Below are 26,606 nucleotides of genomic sequence, written 5' to 3'. Positions count from 1 at the left end.
ATCTCTATAGTGGTTAACCTAAATTACACGAGACATTCATACTTTACAAGTAAAAGAAGATGATGACTAACTCTGGAATGACATTTACACATAAAAAAAACAAAAAACAAGCATATCAGGAACACCAATTAAAAATCTAGCTCTTTCGCCGACAGGGATATCGATGCCGAACTTATGCAAGCCTGCCCCTTCGACGTAAGCACTTGAGCTTAATTGCCCTTTCTAAGTCTTTCACTAGTCCTTGTCATTTGCGCTGCACTGTGAATTATGTATAACCAACTCGCCCATCATATCATTTTAGCTGAAGTAGAGTAGAAATCGACGTTGTATATCATTCATGAATTTGAATATTTTGGTGAGCAGTTGTATGTTTTTTGTTCGCTGTAAAACATAAAGGGTGTACCTTCCACTCGTTAAGTGATCCCTTTCAAATGTAGATCAGGTATTTCATGTAAAAGTTGGGCACGTAAAAAGTTACGAACTTGAACATTTTTCTTACGATACGAATCTCGCATTTTCGGAATGTGCCGATCTATTCTCTCGATTTTTCTTTCGTTTGAGCAAAAATATTAGAGCAGCTTTTGTTTAAGATACTGTCACACCTTTTCCCAGTCCTTATTATTTTGCAAATGTTCAGTGGTGCTAGGATATATTAACCTGAAAATATCGGAATATAATTGCACTAGTACAAGAATGGGTTATAGGGAGAGTGCCGTGTATTTTTTTTTTCATTTATGGGTGTTTTTTAATTTTATTTTCCCCGGTATTCCGTGTTGTTGGGTATAGACATTTGGCGTCCGACAAAAATCGGGGATTTGCGGGGTTTACGCTAAAGAAAATAGGACACGGAGCATGCATGGGATTGTACACCCTCCAGAGAACATACGCACGCCTAAATTACTTGAAAACCGTCTCCACACCGATAAGAAAAAATAAAGTAGATAAGACGCGTGGTTTCAAAGCCAGAAACAGTCTTGCGTACATCGGGGGCTGTGTTTCGGGTCAACACATAATAAAGCTGTAGACAAATATATATTTTATGTAAAGCTTGAAGCTTTCCGTGAAGCTTCATCAAGGACAGCTCCAGTTCGGGTTATTTAGGCTTTCCCCAATTACGATAAAACTAGCTTGGCGGATTAAGTTTCGCGGTTTGTTCATAATTTCCGTATACACGGAACCATAGAAAAAACTTTTTTTTTTCGGTATGAAACTTAAATATTTTATGAAGGTTTTTATAAAGCTTAAAATACCTCATAATGTACGGAGGTTTTCATACACATGTTGAATATACCTGAGACTGGGGTAGAAAAACATAAAAGTCGAAGAAACTTTTATGTTTTTCTACCCCAGTCTCAGGTATATTCAACAAGGTTAACATCCACCAGCTCGCCTGCACCCTTACAATTGTATCTCAGGTTTTCATAGTTTATGAGACATGAAAAATAAATTTTCGTATTTTATATAATATGAAAAAATTACTTTGATTATTTAAAGTTAATTTTTTTTACTTAATGAATGTGTTCTTAAGCATTAAACAAATTTTTACTTTAGGAAAAAATAATAGAGGAATGTTTCCTTAGCAAAAGTTTTACGCTTTATCAAGATGTTTACAAAGTATTAACATTTTTGATGAAAATTTCGCATACTACTTTTCATTGTGCCTCTGAAAGAAGTTCCACCCACTTATGGCAAAGCTCAAGGAAAGAACTCAAACAATGAATGTTTTCATGCTTCATCAAGCTTTCTGTATATTAAGAACTTTTACGACTGTTTTTTTCCTTGGAAACCAATCTTTGCAGTCCGTTTGAAAAAAACTAGACCCATTTACGAAAAGGTTGCAAAACTACTGAAGAGAGTTGAAACTGTGCTCTGTTTTCCTACTTTACGAATATTTTTATAAGTTTTGAACATTTTAAAAACATTTTCTTTTTGTGAATCCAATCTCTCTCACATGTCTGAAAGTGGATCGACGCACTTGAGAAAGCGCTGTAAAATGTCTGAAGAGGGCTAAAACTTTGTAATGTTTTGATTCAATATAGAGATGTCTATAAATTAGGACCCTTTTATGAATATTTTGTCCTTGTGCCACCAATTTTTGGAGTTACCCAGAAAAAAGATCGACCCACTCACGAAAGTGCCGCAATATTTCGTTGATGCCAACGGCTACAATTTGCAGGGCACTTTCCACCCGCGCCAAAGGTGACAACAGTGGCACCCAAGGCTTGCCCCAAAGACAACTTCGCTTGCTCCAGTTTGGGAGGGTGCATTCCGCTGGACCAAGTGTGTGATTTCAAGAATCAGTGCAGCGACGGCTCGGACGAGGCACAGTGCGGTAAGCTCTTGGTGGACTTCGGAATATTTTCCAGGTAGCACAGTTCTTTGGGCCAAAGTAGTGTGGACATTTATTATATTAAAATGCTCAAACGGTCCAAGGTATAAGCAAACTTTATATGCTTTGGCCAGAGTCTGGGTATATTGGGCCTAATAAGCCAAACAGGTGCCATATTTTTGCTTCACTGCTGATATTTTTGCTGTCAACTGGCATCTTTGGGCATTTCTGGTTGTTCGGGTTTCAAGCGGCGACTTCGGGCCTAAATTGCTAAAGAGAAGAGATTTAGACTTCAGTGCTGGTTCTTTGGTTCACACGTGGCGTCTTTCGCTCAAGTCTGGCACTTTGGCAGTAATGTGGTGAGCCAGAAAAAGCTATAGGAATCCCAAAGAAACTACTGCCTTGGAGCGAAATCGCATTAGGTCAAAGACAGGCACCCAGCGTTTTCAGACGTGGGCCAGGTTCGATGGTTGCTTGGCTTTCTACCTAAGAGACCTGTTGCAAAAGGTTGAGAGCCATTTGTGGCGCCAAAATGAATCCTGGGAACGGTAGGTACAGGCTGTAGCAGACGACGGAGGCAACAAAGGAAATAGGCGAGCAGGAGGAAAGGTGGGGGCAGATCGAGCAGCTGTTCTACCTTCTCTAACTCTCTCTCTCTGCTGTCTTTTGAGATTTTTGCAGAAGGTCGTTCAAGCAGCAGTAAAGTTGAAGTGAAGAAAAATGCGGGTTAAAATTAAACACTACGAAAAAAGGATGACTAGAGCTGTGGGAACGCCAAGGTTGGAAAAGGAATGAAATACAAATAACATCCAACGAAGGACTTTAAATTCCGAATTGAATACAAATATTGTACAACGAACTTACTTGACATACCGAATTGATACTAAGGAGTTCTAATTTTTGCCATCCTCGAAGTTTACCTCTGCCACCATGCCGTATCGCCGTCGGAGTTGAAGGAAGCGTAGATAGGGTCTTGGCGTTATGAATGCGATGCGTCCATCGACACGCCACATCGGGCAGCCACGTCTCTTTCTTCCTAACCAACCACGACCTGCGCCTCCGCTCTGTTGTCGCAGCGCCCTCCCTTGACAGTGCGTAAAAATAGTTTGCGGTGCAAGATTGTAACAGAATGGCAAGATGTTGTGACGCACTTTTTTATTGAATGATTTTGCTTCATGTGCTTGAAATAATCATTTATTACTTGAAACAAATACATGTATGTGATTAGACATGTTATAGTGATTTTTTGTTTGTGTACATAAATGTTTATTTATTTATATGAACACAATTTATGCAAATCAATATATATAAATCTCTCTCTCTCTCTCTCTCTCTCTATATATATATATATATATATATATACATATATATATAACGGGCATGGTGGCGGAAGGCCGAAGGCGTGGGTATATAACTGAGAAGGCCGGACTCCGGCCGAAACGTTGAAGAATAAATCGTCCGTTGTTGCTGTTTTCACCAAGGGTTTTTTCATCTCAGGTATATATATATATATATATTTTATAACAAAATATATTTTAGGCACTCGTGCATTGAAGGTTTATTCGTTTAGAAGAATGCATAAATGGAGTCGATACATTTTAGTTATTAATTAACGAAAACTAGTACTCCTAGCTGGTCCCCAGGGCTGCCAACATGGGAAGTCATAATTTCCATTGCGGATGCTTGAAATTTCCCTATTTCTGCGGAAACTTATCTCGCTTGCCCAAATAATTATATAATACTAAATATTCGTTATATTCTGCATCACTTTCATTTTTTGAGGTGAGAGATATATTATGCAGCCTTTACGCCTCGCGTAGGTTTCGCAAAAATGAGTTTATCAGGCCAATTGGTGGCCAAAGCAAATCTGGCGAGGGGAAGTGTCACCGGGAAATTCAAACTGACGAATGAAACCTCATCTTTGCCTTAGATGTCACACGCGTCATCAAAACATGTTACTGTTTTGATAGCTTCTTTAGCGATTTTTATAATAGTCAGTCCAGAACAAAAGGTGTAACACATGCTAGAGTTTTCAAACTCAAACACATCGAACCCGACACATAGTATGCTCCAGTTTGTGCATGTCACTTCAAGAAAATATTATTAGCCACAGTAAGTCTGTATCTTGAAAATGGTGCATGTATCTCCAGAAATAGCAGTATTTCCTGTTGTACTCAAGCTGTCTTTTCAGAGAAGGCACAGCGGCGCTCTCAGAAGCTTTAAGTTGACTGGTCCCTTCCTCCATAGTTTTTACCAAGGCGATGAAAACTGATTTTGCCGAAAAAAGTTCTCCGATTGCTCCTCAGTGCTGACAGATGGTCACACAACACATCGCCAGACGGATGGAGAGAATAATCTAAATGCAGCCAAAGCCAGTGAAATTCGATGTTATCTTGGAAACAAAATTATAATTTACCTATAAATTTCCATATATATACGGTGCCCAAAATTTCCCTCAAACTATCAAGATTTTCTTTTTTCCCACATAGACCTGAATATGACCTTAATCTGGAAAATTTACCTCGGGTTGGCAGCCCTGCTGGTCCGCCATCTAGTCCCCAGGTGGGAAGGATAAAACCTCTTAATCTCTTACTGGGAATCCCTCCAATCAGTTGGTACCTCGACTGGTACTTGTTAGTCCCTACTTGTTCTCCAAGTTGAATTGATCAGTGAAGTTTATTTCTAGTTGTTGAAGGGCTACAGTCAGTCGACACCCAACTAATCCCAGTTGGAGCTCTGTTTAACCAATATTGGTCCCCATTAAATCTCAGTTAAGACCAGCTGGCTCCGGGGGAACCTGGTTAGGATTCTAACCGGTCCCAGTTAGAAAGTTTTTCCTGGGTGTTCTTTCAGTCAATAAAATGCATCAAAGACGGGATTGACAGTTGAGGCTCGTTGACTTACTTGTAACCAAGTACGACCGAGAGAGGCAAGACCGGTTTTTAAGTCTCTTGCGACGTCTTAGAAACGGATGCGCTGCTCCAGAAATGGTCTTAAGGCGTCACAAGGGGCTTAAAGGGACGGTGCAACGACTTCCGTGCTTCGGTCATATATTTGTGGAAGTTGCCCTCTGACACTTCTAAAGCAAAGAACAGAAAACCGACTTCGCCTGCGTGTCCTAACTGCTGTGTAAAAAAAAAATATATATATATTGGCATTTCTGTAACCCCTCAACTCACACCCAGTTTTCTAGGTCACACATGGTCCCCCTCCTAGTGACGTAATTTCGAATGCCGTGTAGCTTCCCGTGTGCTCTCTCGGAGGACGCTTCCTCTCTCTCTCCCTGTTGACATTAGCGGGCGTTATGCTGCAGCTTAGAGCCGAGCGAAGTCACGTAAGCTTTTCGCTGTAGTTCCTTCGGCTGCCACTCGCGGCTGCATGTGGGTGAAAAAGCTCGACTTTTACTTTGCGATTATGCAGCGGAATCTCGAAATTTTTTAATGAACGAGATGTTTTCTCAATCCTCCGGGACACGATAAACAACGTAAAAATGATGAGATGCAAATTCTTTTAATCCTAAAATCGTTGCACCCCCCCCCCCCCCCCGCCTTTAGAAACCGGTCTCGTCTCTCTCCGTCCCACTCGGTTGCAAGTGTGTGAACGGCGCTTTACGCTCGTGCGAAGAGATATCCTTACCCTTTGTACGTTCACTAAGTCTGGATCAGAGACTTGCTACTGCTTATGACGGGAGAGACTACAAACCGGTTTAACGCCTCTTACAACGGCTTTCGACCGCTGCGCAAAAGGTTATGAAGCGGTCTTAAGAGGCTCAAAACCGGTTTTTAGCCTGTCCAGTCGTTCGCAATTCCAAGTGTGAACCACCACTTTTATTTTTTTCAGAGCGCAGCTCTTAGGCGTTTGTTTCCGATTTGAGCGGCGTCGGCGTTGGCGTAACCACGCGCGTTGCATTATAGGACGTTTCCCCGCTAATGTTAGCAGGAAATTTAGCGGAAAATTTTTCCGCTAAAGTTAGCGGTGGACTGTTACCGCTAAAAGTTTCTCGCTAATTTTAGCAGGTGAAGTCTCCGAGCTGAATTTAGCGGGAAAATTGAAGTCAAGTGACCTCACCATCAACTCAGTTTCCTCGCTAAATTTAGCGGGGAAAATGACTTCCCGACTTCGCGTGCACGTCACCCATGAACAGATTCAGCGACAGGAAGAGAGGAGGAGAATAAGAAGAGGAGGAGAACAGGGGGAGGAGGAGGAGGAGAAGGAGGGCGTACCTTCCCCTCCGTACCCTCCCCTCCTCCTCTGCGTCACAGAGATTTGTAAACGTCGTTCATTTTTTTGCAATACCCTCTTCAACACAGTCGGACAGTCATCTAAGGGTCAGTATTTCCACTAGCAGTAGTTTTCACAAACCTTGCTGTTACACCGTCCTCTCAGCTTAATTGCAGACGCAGCTGACGCTACGAGATAATAGGACCAATCAAGCATCTTCAAAGGCGCAAGTCACAGCGCCTTTTTTATGATTGGTTCAGCGAAGATGAAACACCGTCAGAAACATGATGAATACAATGATTGTGCGCTTTCGACGCTTTCTGGTTTGTCTGATCAGCTCGTTGCGTCGCCTTCGCCTGGACTTCAGGTGAAACGAAGTATAAGAAAGATGTTCTAGATCAGCTGAAAAAAAAAAGCTATCTTTACGTTTATATTACTGTGCTATATTTTATATTGGCATGTTTCTTTTTGATAAACCATAGTTTATTGAAGTCGGCTGTAGGACGTGGCTTGTGTTTGCTCTCTGCTTCGGATTCCGGGCAGTGGAATGAGAGTGCTGCAACTTTTGCACGTGCGTTCACTTTGTATTCGTGTGCAGGTGCATGTGACTTCTCGGTTGGTATGTGCGGCTTGAAGAATGACGAATCCCAGACGCGCCTTGCCTGGCAACGCGTGTCAGCTCAGATGGTTCACAACAACCCCGACAAGTTTCCAGAGCTACCCGGAACCGACAGTGCCGACAGCCCCAAGGGATTCTACGCCACTTTCACCTTGGCCAACCCTTGTGAGTCGTTTTCAGACCTTTTCGCGGTAACGGCGATAATCTCGTGCGTGAAGTGGCTCACACGTTGTCCGACTACTATACTAAATTAAAAGATGTAGCTGCCTCTTTCCATATTTTTTTTGCAGAATTTCATATTAACGTCAGCTATCTTAAAGTTTGTGTTCGTCCGTGGCGTGTGCGGCACACGACATGACCTGATGACATGGGACAAACTGCGCGAAGTCGTAATGTCACGTGACGAGGGTGTCAGCAACGTTTTTGGATGTAGTAACTTTGGGTGTAATGCAGCCTCAGGTCGCATTTCAGTGTGCCATGTAACGTGACGTCGGACCACGATTTCATGTCGCGTGACCACGTCGCCTGACGGCAGGTCACTTAAGCTTATAGTGTGACATGACAATGTGCCATGCGAGGTGACGTCACTTGTCATCATGACTTGATACTGTGACGTTAGGTCATTTGACGTGAGTTATGTCACGTTAGTCCACAACTTGGCGTTGTATCGTGTCACATGATGCTACAGTGTAATGTGACGCAATGCCGTGTGGCATGACATCACTTGACCCCTTACTTGACACTGTGATGTGAAGTGACATGTGATTTCACATGAGTAGTCAGTGTGGTGGAAAGAAAATGTCATGAAAACACTGTTTCTCATGCATTGCAATTCTGTATATGATGGTTTGATCGATAAATTAAAATACAGCAGTCAATTAGTTTCGTTTGAGTCGTTTTTATATGAAAGCTCTCGGTTTGCCCCTTGGAAGAGTCTGTTGCTTACAGTCGGTGACAACTCAAGGAGGTAGGGCGAGGGAAAAGAAGTTGGAAGACGGTGAAAGGAACACAACGGCTGGAGAGAAGAGTAGGAAACCCCCTCCGCTCGCCAGCGTTGCGTTCATTTTGTCGTCTCCCAACTTCCTTTCCCGCGCCCTATAGTTGCAGGCTGATGCATCTACTGTCTTCATTCTCAGTAATTACTTTCCAGGGTTTACCTAAATTGGTTGCCTGCCTGTACATTTGGTGGCCAAAATCTTAAAAACAAAGTAGTAGGATGGTTTTAAGAAGGCTTATTTTAACAAAAGTGACATCGTCACTTTTAATATTAAAAACTGCACAGAGTATGCAATGTTTGCTGCGATGCAGCAGATGAAATTGCTCGTCACCATCTGGCTAAACTATTATAAAAAGGTTCTTACAGGGCATATTTTGATTGAAGAATGGCTAAGATAAATTATTCAAGTCAAGAGTTCTAGAGTTAACAAGAATAAAGGAAGGACAAGGCTAACATTTACATTATTTCATTTTTTGACTGGCGTGCATGAAAACGCTGTCCTGAGGTTTCTAAATTTAACATGACTGCAAGCAGTCGACTAAGAATGGAATGTACTTTAATTGATTTCTTAAATAGCTTACAGAATTGGTGTTCCACACAGAGGCACATTAGATCAATATTACTACTATTGATAGCTTTAGATGGCCTTTAGGTTTCTTACAGCAGACTATAGAATTGTTATAAATATATGTTAGAAGTTTAATCATAGTAGAGTTTAATGCTTTGATTATATTAGGTACTGTGTGATATGTACACAAAAGCAAACAATGTACCAGCGAGGTTATTGTTAGGCGATTTGTATAAACTTGGGCAGTTTAAACTTTGGTTTTTTCACCCACGTCCCACACGGCTTGTGTTCCTGTGAAATTATTCCTTTGGGCACCGGGTGTAATGAAGTACATTTTGCCAGCACAGGAACTTAAGTTTCAAGAAAGTAGTTTGGATGACAATATATTTTTGTTTTGGGTTGAGAGAAATGTCATCATGACTTTCGTAAAACCAATTTGCAACATTGGAAGTTCTAACATCCAATTCTTCAACTTATTGACATTTTTTACCAGCAATTGCTCAAGGAGTACCCGTGAGCTTGATCACCCCTCGCTTGGGAGCTACGGGCCACGCATGCAGGGTCAGCATGTACATCTACTTCGCCAAAAGTCGTAAGTGTCCTTAGAAAGAATGAGTGACCCTTCTACTTCACCAAAATTCGTAATTGTCCTTACAAATTTTGAGTGGTCTCTGCTACTTTAACAAAAGTCGTAAGTCTCCTTACAATATTTGAGTTCGTTTCGCTACTTCGACAAAACTCCTAAGTTTATAACCGGATGTTAAAACGTAACGTTACTGAAATCCATGAAAATCAGCTGATAAAACACATTCTGCGTTAAAAAGGCTTCAGTCCCCTAGCAGGATTTGAGCTCACTACCTTGAGATATTGAGCGAAGTGATTTGCCGACTGAGCTTTTCAGACCCGGATCGCTTAGAATCGAAGTCTTTGGAGCGAGGCACGAGGGAGCGGTCGCACGCTACGCCTTTCTCTTCTTCCTGGGAAGGTCTATCACACGTTCTGTGTGTACCCCTCTTTGTGAGCATGATCAAGCTTGCGTAATTTTTATATGGTTTCCTACGGGCACAACCATTTTCGGTCTCGTTATAACCGGTCACTACAGACGCTTTGTTACAGCTGAATGTTGCAGAACCCCATGGAAATCAACAAATGAAACACGTTCTGTGCCCTTCCCCCCCCCCCAAAAAAAAAAAGAACTGCCAAAACATAGTTTAAGTTTTAAAGCATTATTACTTAAAGGGAAAGTGAAGCCGATTCTGAGATCGTCTTTTTTATGGTGACAACTCAATCTAGACGTTCTAAGCACCCAAACCCAAAATCACAATCGTGCGTAGCTTATTTGCTCGTTAAATGTGTGTTCAAAGATCGGGACACGCCCATTTTGGGAAGAATTTTCTTTCGAGTGAAGTGGTCACCGAAGGGTGCTTGTCGGCGAGTTGCTAGCGATGGCTTCGCCCGCGGTGAAAAAGAGGAGTCTTATCCGATTGTGTACCTATCAGACTCTCTTCGAAACGTGTTATAATAAAATCATTTGGAATCTGCGCGTATTGTAGGGCTTTGATTGGTACACACAATGTAGTTTGCGAAAAAAGAGTCCAGGTGTTTTCCTCTTGCCCTCAGATGATAGGCAGTTTTGTAATGTAGGAATTGTAAACGAGAGAACACATTGCCGCCACCTGTCGGTTAGCCGGGGAACACTTGCGATTTGCGTATATTTCCCATTCTTTAGCTCATCTATTTTTACTATTGGCTCGAAAAACTTTTGATAAAGTTATATTCCGCCATTTCTCATAGATGGTGCGTTTATCTAGCACACTTGTGGTGCGAGACCTTACTGCAAAGCCTTACTTAGACCAAACGCTGAGAATCCTTAACTCTCTTGAAAAGCAGATTCAGGGCCACCTTATGTATGGTGCCAGTGTGCCAGTGTGTTCTCTCGTTGTAACTATCCCAGGAGGTCTTAATGCCAAAACTTCTAAGCAGTCGCCAGTGTGCGACCCAGCCTTTAGCGTTTCTGGGGAAAAATGCACTCGAAATGCTTTCAATTTATCTCTGACAAAAGCAGGAGAATTCGAGCTCTTCGTAAGTCCGGGCAGAGTCATCAAAGGTGCAATACCTCACAAGGAGAAGGTGTTTGCCGCCGGTGAGGGTGTCCCACTCCGGACTTGGAAGAAATTCACTGCAAGCATTGGAAACCGACCACGCGGCCTTTGGGTAGGTCTTCGGCCAGAGCCCGTTCTCGTCTTCACCGCAGGAATCATATTAAAATATTTGAATTCTTTGTGGTTTGTTAAGATACTTCTCTGAGCATTTAATTTCCGTTATTTGGTAGTTTATCAAAACAATTTCTCTGTAAACATAAAACGCATCTTTCTTTTTTCACATCCAACAAATTTTGCAAAAACCACTTCGCGTGACGTATAAACCGTGTGCAAATGTGGCTTTTCTTGAGGTGACAACGATTTTAGTTGAGTTTTCAGTAATTCTTTTTTACTGTCTTAGAGAGTACCATACATCTAAGTAGTCAGTTTGACAGAAACACCACGGCCATTGAAAATGGACGTAGAATTGTACGTAACATCTGGCGAAAGTTTAAAACATTGATGTATAAGCAGTGCCATGGCTTCCACCTCTGGTGTGTAGTTGCGTCTGCGGGGCGTAATTCACAAACGTTCGGGGTAATTTTGAAATATTAGTATGTCACCTTGGGGAGAGGTTCTATCGTAACCTGTTAGGCACACGAAAATATTAAAAAATAATATCAACCTGAGCAGAGGGTTCTTGACCACTGACGTTCCGGGACCCAATTTGGAGTGGCGAAAGTGATAGGGTATCGCATCCACGAGGAGATGATGAGAACGGGAGGGGGTACTGAATGATTAAAATGACAAAAGAGTAAACGAGAAAAGGTTTAGGAAATGTTTTATTTCGAGATATTTTGGGAATTTGTTCTGCAATCTTACCAATTCTATTGAAGGCATATTCTTTGCAAACCAACTTTGCATGTAAACGATTTTGAAGTTTTGAAGAGTAATCAACTGTACTCACTCTGCTCTCATGGTTTGGTCTATTTAGCTTTGTGGGACAGCTGTCATCACTAAAAGTTATATTGCTTGACTTAACTCACGGTCGAGGGCTTTGCCATTCGAGAGCCACTGAACTTGGGTATGGCGGATTTGGTTGAACATTCAAGTCAGATCATTGAAGGGTTTATGTAATGTTTGATTAATTCGAGATATTTTGGGAATTTGCTCTGCAATCTTACCCTTTGTTGCATGAGTGTGGTGGAGCTAATCGCAGCACAGCTTCTATCGGAACTGATGCAAGTTGCAGCAAGTTTCTAATGCATCGGGGCATATAGAGAAGACTTCACATGAAGGTATATTCGTGCACATGAAGTTTAAAAATTCAAGACTTCACTTTCACGCATATGATAGTGCTCCTTCCCTTTAAAAGAACCAATTAGTAATAAGATAGCTATTTATAAAGTAGTATGTTTGAGATATTCCATAGTTCAGATTGGAGTTTTTTTATCATGTACAAGGTTGGATTCTTAATTTATCTGCCATAAACATCATAGATTTGTAGAGTCAGCGAGAATTTGTAGGTCACTTGGTTTTATAAAAACATATATTTCATTCATGTTTTTCACAATTTCACAAAAAATTCTCTTACAAAGATTTAAAATAAATGTATATAGCTGATTTCATATTGCTACATTATCTAATTGTGAATTTAATTCACATTTGTTTTTGTGGCAGTTATGCTCTTCTGTAGAGTGTGCCTACTGTTGCACATCTGAGGCAATGAAAATGTAAAAAAATGACTAGTTTTTGAATAGATTAATATTTGCAGAAAAGTATAGCTTGAGGTTTTTTTAACTCAAAGTTATTTGGGTTTTTATTAACTTAAATTTTTTTACCGTTTGCAAGTGATAACCACGGAAATATCAAGTGGATCCACTGATGAAAGTTGTTTCATTTGGTTTGAAGTCGTCTTATTTGAGATGCCTTTTTGAGTCCTCCGCTGCTGCTAAGGTGGCGCTGAAAGTTTCAAAACCGTATTATCACGTGTTATTAAGTGTTGGATGAAAGTTTCACTGATGCGTGCTCAAAGTTTGCCACAACTGTTATCTATGACATTTTTCACTGAGAAGTGTGTTTCTATTTTAGTTGTTAAGAGAAAGTCAGAATTAGACCTCTTTACCACACAGACAAAATGTGTGTCCTATTGATGTGTATCTCTATATGTTTCGCAGTTCTCCTTTCAAGCCAAGGACAATACGAGCATTGATGAAATCACCTATCATGACTGCCATCCAGAGAGTCAGAGCTTGAAATGTAAGTACTCACTGACATTTGAGAATTGAAGCAGGGGCGTAGTTTTATTAATAATCTTGAATGTTTTCAACGGACATGATTAGTGCAGTGCCATTCTATTGGATTTTTCTTTATTTGCGTATGTTAACTTGTTGTTGCTAAGATTGTTTTTACAAAAGTGGTAACTTGCACTTAGCTAGAAGTTGATGCAGGATAGCTAGTTATACTAAATTGGGGCAATACGCCTAGGCATGTATTGTCAGCTGATATTTTCTATAACCTAGAATCATTAAAGCACACTTACTCAAGTCATTTAATTTCTTTTAAAGAATTGGAAGGCATATTCTTTGCCTATTGTTAAATTAAATGGATACGTTGACACATGTGCATAGGACCGGACAGATAGACAGAGTTGTGGTTTTTCTCTTGTTGCTGGGTGGTAGCTTTTCAATGGTTAAATGTATGGCTGAAACCCCGAGTCTGGGACAAGAAGGGACGGACAAGCACAAAGGATTTGTGTTTGTCTGTCCCTTCTTGTTTTACTCTTTGATACTCTGTGTCTGTCCGTCCCTTCTCGTCCCAGTCTCGGGGTTTTAGTCAAAATTAAGTCTTCGTGTTTGTCAGTCCCTTCTCGTCCCAGTCAAGGGTTTTTAGTCAAATGTTTAACCACCTCCAGCTTATTTGCGTCCTAACGTTTTGCTCGTTAAATTAATCTTTCTTTTCTTTAGGCTGTTTTGGTTTCCATAAGTAACTTGATTATTTTTTTTCTCACTTCTATGTAAATGAAAGCATAGGATTTCAACACGCCAATCAGTGCTGAGAACTACCCTGAGAGCCCCGGAATCAATACATCCTCTACCACTTCAATCTTTCTTATTTATCACCGTAGAACACTCTCATTTCAATGCTTCCAGTTCTTGCTTTGTTCTGCTTCCAGGCAGTTGAGGGTATCAAGAGAGTTTTTTTTTGCGACCCATGGCATGCCTCTTTTTGTTCTCGCTCGTTGGTTTTGCACCATTGCGGTGCATCTTATTTTTTTCATTTGGTTTAATAAAAGCCCAGTTTTGAGACTTGTCCATTGAACATTTGCCTTGTTTATAATTATTTTGTGTCTTTTGTATATATTTTTATTCCGACACGTCGACTCTGAAATAAAAACATGTTTTGGAACCTCTCTTTCCTTGAGATGAACCTCGTAGTCTAAATACTGTGGTAAATTTACTTTTTTTTTCTGGGGAAAGGTGGGAGGGGGGAGTATTTATTTAATGACTAAGGTACTGCGTTTTTGGGGCTAATTTTTGTTAGAATTCAAGGGTGTTTCTTCGGATATTTATTTTCTTGCACAGATTCGGAATTTATTAGACCTCCTTCAGAACAAACGGGACGCGGGCATGTAATTCCCCGACCCCCAGAGAATGGCCCATACCCAGAATGCTTAAAGGGTAACCGCAAAGAAAAGGCGTTTATTTTTAAACAGCCTAATTGGGACGAGCATGTCAGAAAGCAATTTTTCCGTCAAAAACATAATTTCTTACAGCAATATTTATTGCGCGAGATTGATTTTAGTTTGCGGCTATTTCGTCCGTTTAAATCCCGCACCACAAAGTTGGTATTATACGTCTTGGGATGAGGTATAACAGCCACTGAGCACGCGTCGAAAGAGCGGGAGTTTCAAATCTGGAGAAATTGTTACTCCGACTAAATTACGTCCTGTAGCGTAAATATTTCTAGAAAACAATTGTTTTTTCACGGAAAATTTACTTTGTGACATCTTGTCCCAATTAGGCTGTTTAAAAAACACCTTTTTTCGTTGCAGTTTCCCTTTAAAGGATGTTGCGGTACCGAAAAAAAGGAAAACAAAATAAGGGGCCAGGTTTCTGAAGAACGAAGTAGCCTGACAGGCAGTTCATTCTGTCTGCCTTCAATGTAATCACAAAATATTATTGTGGTTGAAACATTTTTTTTCTGGGAGGTTTGATTTTTCCTAATTGAGGAAAGCTTTAATTTGTGGTTTATCAGTATTTACCAGAAAACATGGAACCCTATTTATAATCTAGGTGCTTAAAAAAGTCAAGGTGAGTTTATTGAATTCAGTAAACTCCCCTTGATGGAGTTCAGTTAAATCTTGAATTTAACTGAACTCCATCGTTTTTTTTTAATGTTTCCTTTGGGCGTTACGCAGCGCTCAACTGCACATTCGAAGAAGAGGACGGCTGCGGCTGGTACCCGGACCATGCTGGCGCCACGGACGACTGGGTGGTGGAGGACACAATTCCCAGGTCCGCGGTTGTGGACCACACCACTGGCAAAGGCAAGTGGTTAACGTGCGGGGCGCTTTCTTGGCGGATCTGGTTTTAACGTGATAGAAGTAAGGCCCCGATGAAGGAAGGCCCCGATGAAAGCGTGTCAGCGAGGCTCAACACTGATTGGTTGACGGGTGGGAGAGGAGGAGTGAGGTGCTCGACGCTGATGGCTAACGGGGGGGGGGGGAGGGTCGAGTGACCAGAGGGGTAGAAAGAGCTCGACCACGTGTGCGTACCGAGGGAGAGGTGCTCGCGAGCATGGAAGGCTCTTGAAGATCACCGGGTTTATCAACCCGAGTAGCGGCATATCGCTTCAATCTAGAAGCGACTATCGAGTGTACACATGATACGCTTTAAACGTTCTGATGAAGAGCGCCCTGAACGTAGGCGTCTGGCGTTTGGAATCTCGGAGTATATCAATGTTTGTGATGCTATAAGGGTTCTCGTATGCAACACAATTGCCCAGAAATTTTCCATACGTTGTTTGTTTTGAAGAAGAGTAGTAGGTTGAAGGTGCTAAAGTATCTTGGTTTGGGATATTTGGTCTCTGATGTCCCTTCTCGCGCTGAAGGGCTAATGAATGTACAAACTAGGAAGATTACAGTTGATAAGTTATGTTTATTACTCTGTTTTAAAATGACCTAGTACACGTTAGAGGGGTCACAAAAGAAAACGTGTCGGCCGGATCTTAATTATTATATACATTAAACCAGAAATACTTTGATTCCGGCGTATTACAGCAAAATATTTATTTTGCATTTTAAAAGCCGTGCTTAAAAATCACATTCTTTGGGCTTTCTGAAACGACCATGCGACACCCTAAGGCCGCATGTGCAAGAAAGCCTCACGGTACCTATGCAAAAAGGTTGAACAGATATTCAACCTTATTTAACCTCGAATTAGTAAATTGGGGGTAATGAAAACGCTCCGATGTTTATTAGAATTCTTGTATTATCCACATCACGTGACTGGGATACAGTTGCGCTTTGAAGCATAGTAGAGTCGTCTGTCGTTTATTAACCGCCGCAACTTTGCTGCTCGTTCCGCCGCGTTCACATTAATTGTGGAATGTGATTGTAAAACCTAATTATAGATTAGAATTACATATAACGAAACATAAAGTGAAGCAATTGAAAGGTATAATCCCAAGAGGATTCAAACCCGGCACTTCGCGAAGTCAGTAGGAAAGAGGGACGCACGCGCGTCACCTCTCGACTATAAAAGCATCTGTTTTCGGCCTTTTATTTTTGCTGGTGTAGCCCCATGGGAGATACTCCACGACCGGTTTTACGGTAGCGAATTTTGCATTAATTTTTCTTCATCACAATCCTTTTCAACTTTAACTTGATTTGCCACCCCTCAAGTATGTAAAAGCGGTTAATTTAGCTTATTAGTCCACCTTCTAGTACTTTTCCCTCGAGCGGATCATCAATTTTCTTGTAGAAACAAACATATTTTTGGCTCATTCATTGCCGATCGTAACGGGACGCGGCTAGAACGATCGAAGTTGAAAAACAATTCCCTCAAAGTTTCCTCTGCAGCACAGACCACGTCAGCGCAAACAATATTTGGTGTCGGCGTACGACTCGAAACCTAAAAGCCGACCGCAGTGTAATAGGCGACCCCTGACCTCAATATAGTCGTCCGCCTTACAAGTATCTGAGTATATCAGACGGCTGATGGCATCCGTTGATTTGCGTGCGTGACATCACTATGGCGCCGCTGTTGGAGCTATACATGACGCTCCAGCTTCGCCCATTAAGTCTGGCACATGTCGCCCCCCATCTTGCGCAGACAACACACATTCACTATTGGTTAGCTACCATGACATATTTGTAGAACTGAGAGCGAAGCTCTGAATTCCAGAAATGCAGGAAACCGACATTTTTGTTTACTTATGGTAAATTAGCTTGGATGCCGAAGTGAATGAATGTGGGTTCTTTGATGAAAGACAAAGATTCCAAATCTACAGAAAGCTCAGAATTTTGGAAAAACATTTGATGACATGTTTAATGACAGAGACACGCTATGCATAACATTAGTTTAAAATTTTTTTTTTAGGTGTAAGCAATTATTTAAAATATGGAGTACGCCTGAAACACAGTTTTTCTTCGTATTTAAACTCAACACGAACATTTCCATTTTCACTTATGTTCCTTGTTTACTTGCAGGCAAATACCTGATTCTGAAGAACTACATTCCGGGAAGAAGAGCTCTGGCGCGCATGGTCTCTGCTGGAATAAACGCCACCGGTGACCGTGGGCGCTGCCTGGGATTCTGGTACCAGCTGGTAGTCAGCAATGCCGGCTACCTCTCGGTCAACACAATAGACGCCAACCGGACCTTGACGGGCGTTTGGTTCAAGATGGGCAGCCAGGGAGATGCCTGGGTCAAAGGCGAAGTAAACATTAAAACCGAAGTACCGGTGAAGGTGAGTAGTTTAGGTTGTGTCCCTTTTCTGGATCTTGATTTACTTGGCTGCAGATAGCCCAGCTTGCACGGTTCTTTGGGCCGAAATTAGGTTTTTGTCTCAGCGTCTAGGGCCTCCAAAAGCTCAAAGAAGCCCAGGTGGAGTCAAACTTGACCTTCTTTGGTCAGAGCCTGAGTATCTTGTGCTTAATTCACCAAACAAGTGGCAAAGTTAGACTTCACTGCTTCTAGTATGGCACTCATCTGGCATCTGAAGTCCTAAGGATTCACTTCTGGTCACTTGTTTTTCTTGTGTCAACTTTGGGCCCAAATTGCCAATTAACTACCAGATGTATGCTTCATCGTTGGTCCTTCGGTTTGTACGCGCTACATTTAGCTGAGGTCCAGCACTTGAGCAATGTTGTGGCGAGCCAAAGAATGCCGTAGAGTGAAAAGTTGGGCTATTTGGTAGTTATTCATCTTGGTTTTAAAAGCGCACAAAAGACGAGGACAGAGTAAGAAACACAAACGACGGACGAGCGCTCGTCCGTCGTTTGTGTTTCTTACTCTGTCCTCGTCTTTTGTGCGCTTTTAGAACCAAGATCAAAGAATGCCATTGACACAAACAAAAAATACTGTGGCCCTAACTAATGGCGTGAAGCGAAACAGTATTAAACATTTATTACGGCTGGGCATCGATTAAAAACTTTCGCCCGATTAATCGATTCTCTTTGATCGATTAAGGAATCGATTAATCGGTTTTATTAATTTCCATGCATACTATTCTTTAAAAGTAGAAATTACATTTCTTTGCCTGTTCTAAATTTGTGATAAAAGGCGCAGTATAAAATTTTTATTATGAATCAGCTTCAATGCACACTTGAGAACGGTTCAAAGACACGTATACTCAAACTAAATTACTTCAGCTGCATGAGGCAAGGAGTTTTTTTGGTATTCTCCGGGAAGAGCGGCCTTCTTTGATTGTTCACAATAGTCTCTACTGCAATAAACTGGCACTTGCACAGTGTTCAAGTGGCCGGGACACGCGTAACTTTCTGTACTTGCCTGGAGTTACAAATCTTTCCGTTACAGTGTGCTTTAGGTTAAAATTCCACCCCAATTTTTTTCCTTCGCCTAGGTGTATTCATCCGTGTCTGCTTGGTGAAAGCATATAATTTCTAGTTTACTTGGGTTCGTCAAAAATAGGCCGATTTGCCGGTTAAAAACATTTGTCGCGATTGAAGCATTAATCGATTTAACGGCAGGTTAATCAATCAAGTGGCTACTTCCAATACACAAACACACATATATTTATTTACTTATTTATTTATTTATTTATTCAAAGTACCTCAAAGGCCTGTCGGCATTACATGAGGGGGGGTTATATAATCTGGTTAACACAAAGATGGAATGGCAGGGAGCACGCCGACTCTATACAAACATCAATACACATCTGCGCGCAACAGAATAAACTAAATATTTGCACAGCTGGGTAACATAAAGCACATACTGAAATAAAAAATAATAATAATACACACATCCGTTAACATTTCGAGTAAAAATATAGATACAGTGACCAGTTTGCAAGAAAATAACATCGTTACACATTTTTAATTGGATAACATATATGCGGTTAATTCTGAACGAAAAAGTGCTGGGTCGGAAACTGAAACAACGGCCTCGGGAAGATCATTCCAGAGCTTGATGGCACGTGGCAGGGAAGAATGATTGAATGACAATGATGTCCCAAAGGTGCGCTTAAAACTCTTAGTGTTAAAATTACGTGATTCCTTGTTCAGGTGTTCCAGATGCAAGAACCAAGTCCCAGCGGGGCTGTGGCGTAATCTGTGAATTATGCATAGGAGAGAAATGTTACGTCGAGTTTCCAGTAGACAAATAGAATAATTTTGCTTTATTAGTGACACGCTGTCGAAACGCGAATATGATGAAGAAATGAAGCGGGCTGCACGGTTTTGAATGGATTCGATTTGATTAATAAGGTAGGTTTGGTAAGGGGCCCAGATAGCGGAGGCGTACTCTAATTTCGGGCGAACATAGGTTTCATAGGATAATTTGCGGAGGTGAGAGGGCGCAGATTTAAGATTGCGTTTCAAGTAACCGAGGGTACGGGATGCTTTAGCGGTTATCGTGGTAATGTGAGATACCCAAGAAAGATTAGAAGTTAGTTCGACACCGAGGTACTGATAAGCGGAAGCAGCGATGATGGGCGAATTGTTGAGTAAATATGTGAAGTCTGAATTTGTGCCTTTACGGGTAAAAGAAACAAGTTTACATTTTGCTGTGTTAAGGGTCATTTGCCATTTGTGGCACCAGGTAACTACCCGATCAATATCAGTTTGGAGATGTAAGTGGTCGTCAGGGTTGTTAATCTTTCTGTACAGTACACAATCGTCGGCAAAAAGACGTACACAGGATGTTAGCGACTGCGGGAGATCATTAATGTATATTAGAAATAGAAGAGGGCCAAGGACAGTACCTTGTGGCACCCCGGAGGTTACATCGGAAAGCTCCGAGTAAAAATCACCTACTGTGGTGAACTGCTGTCTTAAGGAGAGGAAGTTTCGGATCCAGGAAAGAGTTAAGTCGTCAATGCGAAGTGAGGAGAGTTTAGATATTAGACGGCAGTGGGGCACGCGGTCGAACGCTTTAGAGAAGTCTAAGAAAATGGCGTCGGTCTGGGTGTTTAGGTCCATGTTACTATGTATGTCGTGAGTGAATTCAAGGAGTTGGTTGTCGCATGAGAACCCCTTACGAAATCCGTGCTGGTGTTTGTAAAAAAAGTTGTTTTGGTCAAGATGGGACATCACATTCGAGAAAATAACATGTTCCAATAGCTTTGAGACAACGCTAGTTAATGAGATGGGTCGGTATTTATTTGGTGAGTTTTTATTGCCACTTTTAAAAACTGGAACGATCTTCCCGATCTTCCAGTCAGAAGGGATGGATCCGGTAGATAATGATTGTTCAAAAAGTAAGCAAAGTATATTTGATGATACCTCAGCAGTGTTACTTAATATTTTAGAGTTAATCATGTCGGTGCCCGCGGATGTTAAGATTTTAAGGTTATTGATGAGTTTTAGAATTCCTGCAGGCGATATTGAAATGGGTTCCATAAAACGGCAGTCTAGCTCTGGTACAAACGGAATATTACTTAGGTCCTCGGTTGTAAAAACAGACGTAAAGAAAGTATTGAGGACTGTTGGGCAGCTCGCGTCGGGTACGAGTTGGCCAGAGCCGCTAATAAGGGATATCTTATCATGAGACTCGGTAGGCGATAAATTTTTCCAGAATTTAGTTGGATTGTTTTGCCAAAGTTTCAGCCCGATCCGATAATTTAATCAAAAGTTATAAGTGATTTTCTGAAAATTTCAATGGGAAAATGGCGGCCGACGGTGTTTTCACACACATGGCGCTCTATGGCACCAGAAACCGAAAACGGGCAAAAATGGGCTCCATTTTCCCATTGAACTTTTCAGAAAATCGCTTATAACTTTTGATTAAGTTATCGGATTGGGCTGAAACTTTGGCATCTGATTGTGACCTCTAGCTCTACCTTTGGGCGGAGAATGAGCGTTCGGCGATGCTTAGTTTATTTTTGCGGTAAAAAAGACCGTGTAAATTTTCTTTTGTGACACCCTGTATATATAGACCCAGGTAAGGCGCTTGGATTGCCATTCTTCTGCGAAGTTAGGCGTTTTTCTGGTGTGTTACCTTGGAGGGTTGCCGCGTTTTTGGTATGAACCAAGGAACCCGGGAAAGTGATTCTCGAGCCAGTTTGATCAATGTCGGAACACTCGAAAGACCCTCGAACCAGAGTATTGTTCTTGAATAAGACAAACCCACGCTTTGGGGGAAGAAATCTAAACTTTGTTTTTTGTTGAACCGAACACAGCCACAGTAAAGAACCTGTGAGCCAAGTTCCTCCTTCGGAAACTATGTTCCTTGTCTCGTTTCTTTCTCTTAATCCTCGGTATGGGAGCAGTATTCTGGTTGTGCGTACATTCCCCGGAAAATGGGACACCGCCTGCTTCTATTCCTGTAGGGGCGACCCCGAGGACTGCCCATTTTTTAACCGGTCCTAAAAAACACCTAATCGATAGGAAATAATAAACGTTGAAAAAAAAACCCAAATTCAACGCTGAACGAACTTCACAAACGCTGATCCAAATTGTTTAATTCTAATTTTAGTGAACGGAGAATTACCGCTTAAAAGCTTTAGTACCATTGTTTCATCCTAGTGCATGTGTTAAATTCATGTACCTCCTCATGGTAGACTGTATTGATTCCACAGTTATATTTTTCTAAGCTGATGCAAGTTGTAAAACATACTTTAGTTAGGTTCCACGTGGATAGTTTTTGAGGCATTAAGTACCTCTAGGTCTGTAGGCCTTTTTTCTTGGAAGGTTTGGGAATAAATTTAGTCACTGTCATTTAGGTAAGTGGTGCTGTCCGTTTTGTTTTTTCAATGCATAATATTTGTGGAAAATATCAATGCTGGGGCGTAGCCACAATGAAGAAGGCAGGAGGTTGGCCTTGGTGAAAGGGTGCCTGACCTGATGTCATATCAGGTCATGATGTACCTTTGTAACGCCACGTCATGTGATATCGTGATATCACGTGACATGACTACGTGACTCCAGTCACATGACACCGTGATGCGTCACACGCCATCATCACGTGATGCGTCACTTCACACATCATCACATCACGTGACTGTGTTATCACGTGACACTGACATGATGTCCCATTGTCGCAGTCAAAATAAAGTGCCATTATGATGTTTCATGATCTCATGTTGTCACACTGTGTCAACATCTGGCATCATGAGGTCATGTGACATAATTTTATTACTTCATTGTGTCACGTGACATACCAGAGAGTGTTGCTGCACAACAAGGATGATGGGTGCACCAAGGCAAAGGGGACGTCCAAATAAAGCATTTTGAGCGCCTTTGGGATACGCTGAGGAATCAGCTTTTCTCTTTTACTGCAGCTGATGTTGGAGGGGTTCATACAAGCACCTTGGAAGGGTCCTGCCGGCTATGTTGTCGTGGACGACATCACCTTCGACGAACAACCATGCAAGCCCTCTTGTAAGTTTAATGCCAGAAGTTGTTTTTGAAATTCCGCAACCATAGTGCGTTGTGACTGTTGAAAGTTTAAAAAGAAAAGACGTCCTTTATAATTCATCAGCATTGTTTTCATGAAACACTGCACTTCTCGTCTGTACAGTTTCAGCTAGATATTTTGATGAGCAATTCATGCTCTAGCACCCTGGTTTTGAAAAAAGTTCCTTAGAACAAAGTTCCCCAGAACATCTTCATGGTTCCTTGAATTTCTCGTTCGGCCGTCCCTGTCCCCTAAGTGAAGCGTTCCTTCAGTTCAAGCACCTTTATGGCAATAGCTGTTCCAGGCTCTTTCTTCACTGTAAATGACGTCCGTTGTCTGTGTATTTGGGTGCAGGGCATCCGTCCTCGATATCACCAAATGCTTGAAAGAGATCACCCGCCGCCATGCGGTTCTCAAAATTCGATCCCAAGTCCGCTGGGTGTGAGGCTGGCGCGGTACTCCAGAGCTACGCCACAGCTTTGGCAGTCTGCTTTACAGGCGGAAGTTGATGAGCACACGAGTGAGTATGAGTCGCGTGCGGCGCCGGCTATGTGGCCATGGTTGCTCCGATGTCGGGATAGATTATGATTTGTAACTCTTACCGAATTCCCAATGTAACCAGTGTTAATTGTTGAAAATAAAAGCTTCGGCTAGGTGTCGCAAGCGCCGCCCTAATAAAAGGTACTACATAGAAGACGAAGCCTGCGCATTACGTCATCGTTAGCGGGTCGCCAAGGTGGGTGTCCCAGGCGTCAAACGCGATGACGCTTGGCGGCGGCGCCAAGCGGCAGACACCTGCGTCTTGGCGTCGCGGCGTGGTAGCGTCGCGCTTCTTGTGAGATGCTGAAAGACACACTAGTGGCGACGCTGATGCGTCTAGCCGTTCGCTGCACTAAGAGCTGCAAGGCGCCTGCTCGTGAGAACGAAACCGAGAGACTTTGCCGTCAAGACCACGTGGTGCGTGAAGGCGACACCGATGCCCGATGACTTCGCCGTGACGTGTAGCGAGCGGCTATCGCTGTGACTGTACCGTGGATTAACGCGGGGCGCTCAGTTGTTTTTCGTTGACAAGTGCCAATGTGTTTGTTGTTGGCACGCGATTATGAATAAAGTTTTGGCTTGCAGGTAAACATTAAAGGCAGGATGCCACGGTTTTTCGTTTGAACTATTCGTAGTCATGCCTCTGTGCTACTGATTCAAAAGGTGACCACTTCTGTGAGAATTGGCCCGCCATCACCGTGAAAGGACGCGAGAACAGGCTCTTTTCTTGGCGTGTTTGCTTTTGCACGTGTGCCCCGGTGTGTGGGTGAACTGGCGATGCTCGTGCGAGCTGGGGCAGGGGACACTTTGGAGAAGAGAAGAAGACGAGGACAGCACGTGGTGTGACCTTTTTGGGACATTCAGAAACCAGTTTGTCTTGTAAATAGACGTGTCTTTTTTTTCTTCCTCCTATCCGCGGAGTCCTGTCTGGTTTACTATTCCGTCAGCAACCATCAGCTGACTCCGTCGTCGGGTCCCGGCGCAATCTCAAAGAAAGAACATCTTCACTGGCGCAGTCGACAGGATTGCGTCGGCGGACCCCGGCGGCGTGATCTTCACAACGGAATCGGCGGACAGCGACTTGACGCGGCACTGGTGGAGCCTTCTAAAGAGAGGACTGGACCACCGAGCTCCTTGAAGATTGAACCACCGAGCTACTTCGTGGTGGCAGAGCTACCTCTGACCGGATGCCGTCCCACTCCAGCGAGGAACGCTTGAGTCTACAGCTCGGACATCATTTTCGTGCCTGACTATTCTGAGAAGCGGGCTGCGTCTGTGATCCAGCGGCAGTCGTTGACCTTACGGTAAGGTAATTCTTTGACGTGTGCCCGCCATGGATACAGACAATGCAGAGCGGCAGATGCCGGTTCTAACGCCAGAGCAGGATAGGGTTCGGAATTGGAATGTTGACGGGCCAGGTGAATTGTCACCTTTGAGTGGATTAATGGTAAACTCGCAGACACAAGGGGATGGAAACGGAGGAGTCCGATCATACAGCTCAATCGAAAAGGAGATTGAACTAGTAAGGGAGAAAGAACGGCTGTTACGCCTCGAGCTAGAACTAGAACAACTACGCTCGGAAAACCGAAGGCGAGCCAGTGGAGGAGGCATGGAGGTCAACCTCCGAGATGAAGTTTTTCGCTTTTCGAGATTGATGAAGGGAGTGCTGACTCCCATGCCGTCGTCCGACATATTAGTGCCGAACTGGTTTGATGGAGTAGAAAACGTCTTCGAGACATATGAAGTCCCTGAGCGGCTCAGAGGATATCTTGTGCGACCTTATTTCACGGAGGGCATGCGTGCACTAGTGAATAGGGTGAACACGGGTGAGAGAAGTGGGTATGGTGCGGTCAAAGAACGGGTCTTGTTAGAGCTCGGACTGTCGCGAGCTGAAGTCTGGAGGCCCTTTATTGAAACCACCACTTCTCTCAAGGAAAAACGCGAGAGCCCAAGGCAGGGCATCGTACCTGAAAATTATCGGGTGAAGTGTTTTAAATGCAAGGAATTGGGGCACTATTCCCGCGAATGTCCCCGGACGAAGACACCATACGAAGAACTTCTGTTTCAAAAGAAAAAAGTAGACGCCAAGAAAGTCAAAGTGGAGGAAGGTTGCAGCCGTGAGCCCGACAAGGTGACGACCGTTGTGGGCAAGACCGGCGGTAACAACTTGGACCACCAAGGTCAGAAGAGGTGGGACCCATCGATCCGCGAGGCGCCTCAGATTCTGTTACAGGCCGACGACACGGAGCGGTCGTCGAAGAACAATCGCGGCTGCGTGTCTGTGCAGGCGGACGTTGACGGCAGAAATCAGCTGAATGTCTCGCGTGCCTGGAGGACGTCCCAGCGAGCCGAGGATGACCACGACGAGCAGGTGAACGTCGACGACGAAAGGCCGTGCACTTGGCCTGGGCGGCAGGCACCCGGGCCATCTGAGGACGACCCATGTGTACTTCGACAACGTCGAAGCCGGTCACGACATCTTACCTGAATTGCACAAGTTCCAACAAGCCAATAACGACCACGTTGAGAACATGGGCGGCGGTTACAAAGAAGAACCGAGGGTATCTTCCGACAGGCGACAATGCCGGCAAGCCGAAGATGACGACGGCGAGAACGTGGACGACGACGAAGGACTAAACTTATCGCCTGGGCGGCAGGCGTTTCGGCGAGCCGAGGACGACGATGGCGAGAACGTGGATGACGACGAAGGACCGAACTTAGTGCCTGGGCGGCAGGCGTTTCTTCGAGCGGAGGATGATTACGACGAGAACGTGACCGTCGACGACGAGGAAGAACAGAATATCTTGCATTGGCGGCAGACGTTCTGGCAAGCTAATAGTGACCACGGCAGGGAAGTGGGTGTCGACAAGAAGTCGGACATCTTGTTAGGGTGGCTGACGTCACAGCCAGCCGGTGAAGTTGTCAAGGAAAGCGGGGACAGCGACGAGGACACCGTCTTCGAGATGAATATGTCCCAGAATATAGCTAGGGACGCCGATGAAGACTCGACCACCTGCCAGCCGGCCACGTATGAGAGAGCTGGGAGTGCAGAAGACGTCAACAACGGCGACCGCGTGCGAGGCCCCTTCCTGATTCGTAAATCAAGACAGAGTATAAACTGTCGTCGCTCTTGCGAGGAGAAATTCCGGAACCAGCTACATACCGTCCGAT

General features: G+C 43.2%; 1 protein-coding gene across 1 annotated transcript in view; it reads left to right on the top strand.

Moving 5' to 3' along the window:
- The window catches only part of LOC8033079 (MAM and LDL-receptor class A domain-containing protein 2), a 210,314-nt gene that overhangs the window by 60,163 nt on the left and 123,545 nt on the right, over nt 1-26,606 (top strand). Inside the window, exons 21-28 of the mRNA XM_029973441.2 lie at nt 2,177-2,332; nt 7,149-7,334; nt 9,228-9,326; nt 10,800-10,948; nt 12,993-13,074; nt 15,236-15,364; nt 17,528-17,787; nt 22,780-22,879. Of these exons, the coding sequence (XP_029829301.2) occupies nt 2,177-2,332; nt 7,149-7,334; nt 9,228-9,326; nt 10,800-10,948; nt 12,993-13,074; nt 15,236-15,364; nt 17,528-17,787; nt 22,780-22,879 (1,161 nt within the window). The remainder of the gene's footprint in view (nt 1-2,176; nt 2,333-7,148; nt 7,335-9,227; nt 9,327-10,799; nt 10,949-12,992; nt 13,075-15,235; nt 15,365-17,527; nt 17,788-22,779; nt 22,880-26,606) is intronic.

Source organism: Ixodes scapularis, unplaced genomic scaffold (genome assembly GCF_016920785.2).
Source record: "Ixodes scapularis isolate PalLabHiFi unplaced genomic scaffold, ASM1692078v2 PGA_scaffold6__148_contigs__length_123643588, whole genome shotgun sequence".
Lineage (NCBI taxonomy): Eukaryota > Metazoa > Arthropoda > Arachnida > Ixodida > Ixodidae > Ixodes > Ixodes scapularis.
This window is presented reverse-complemented; position numbering and strand designations above follow the sequence as displayed.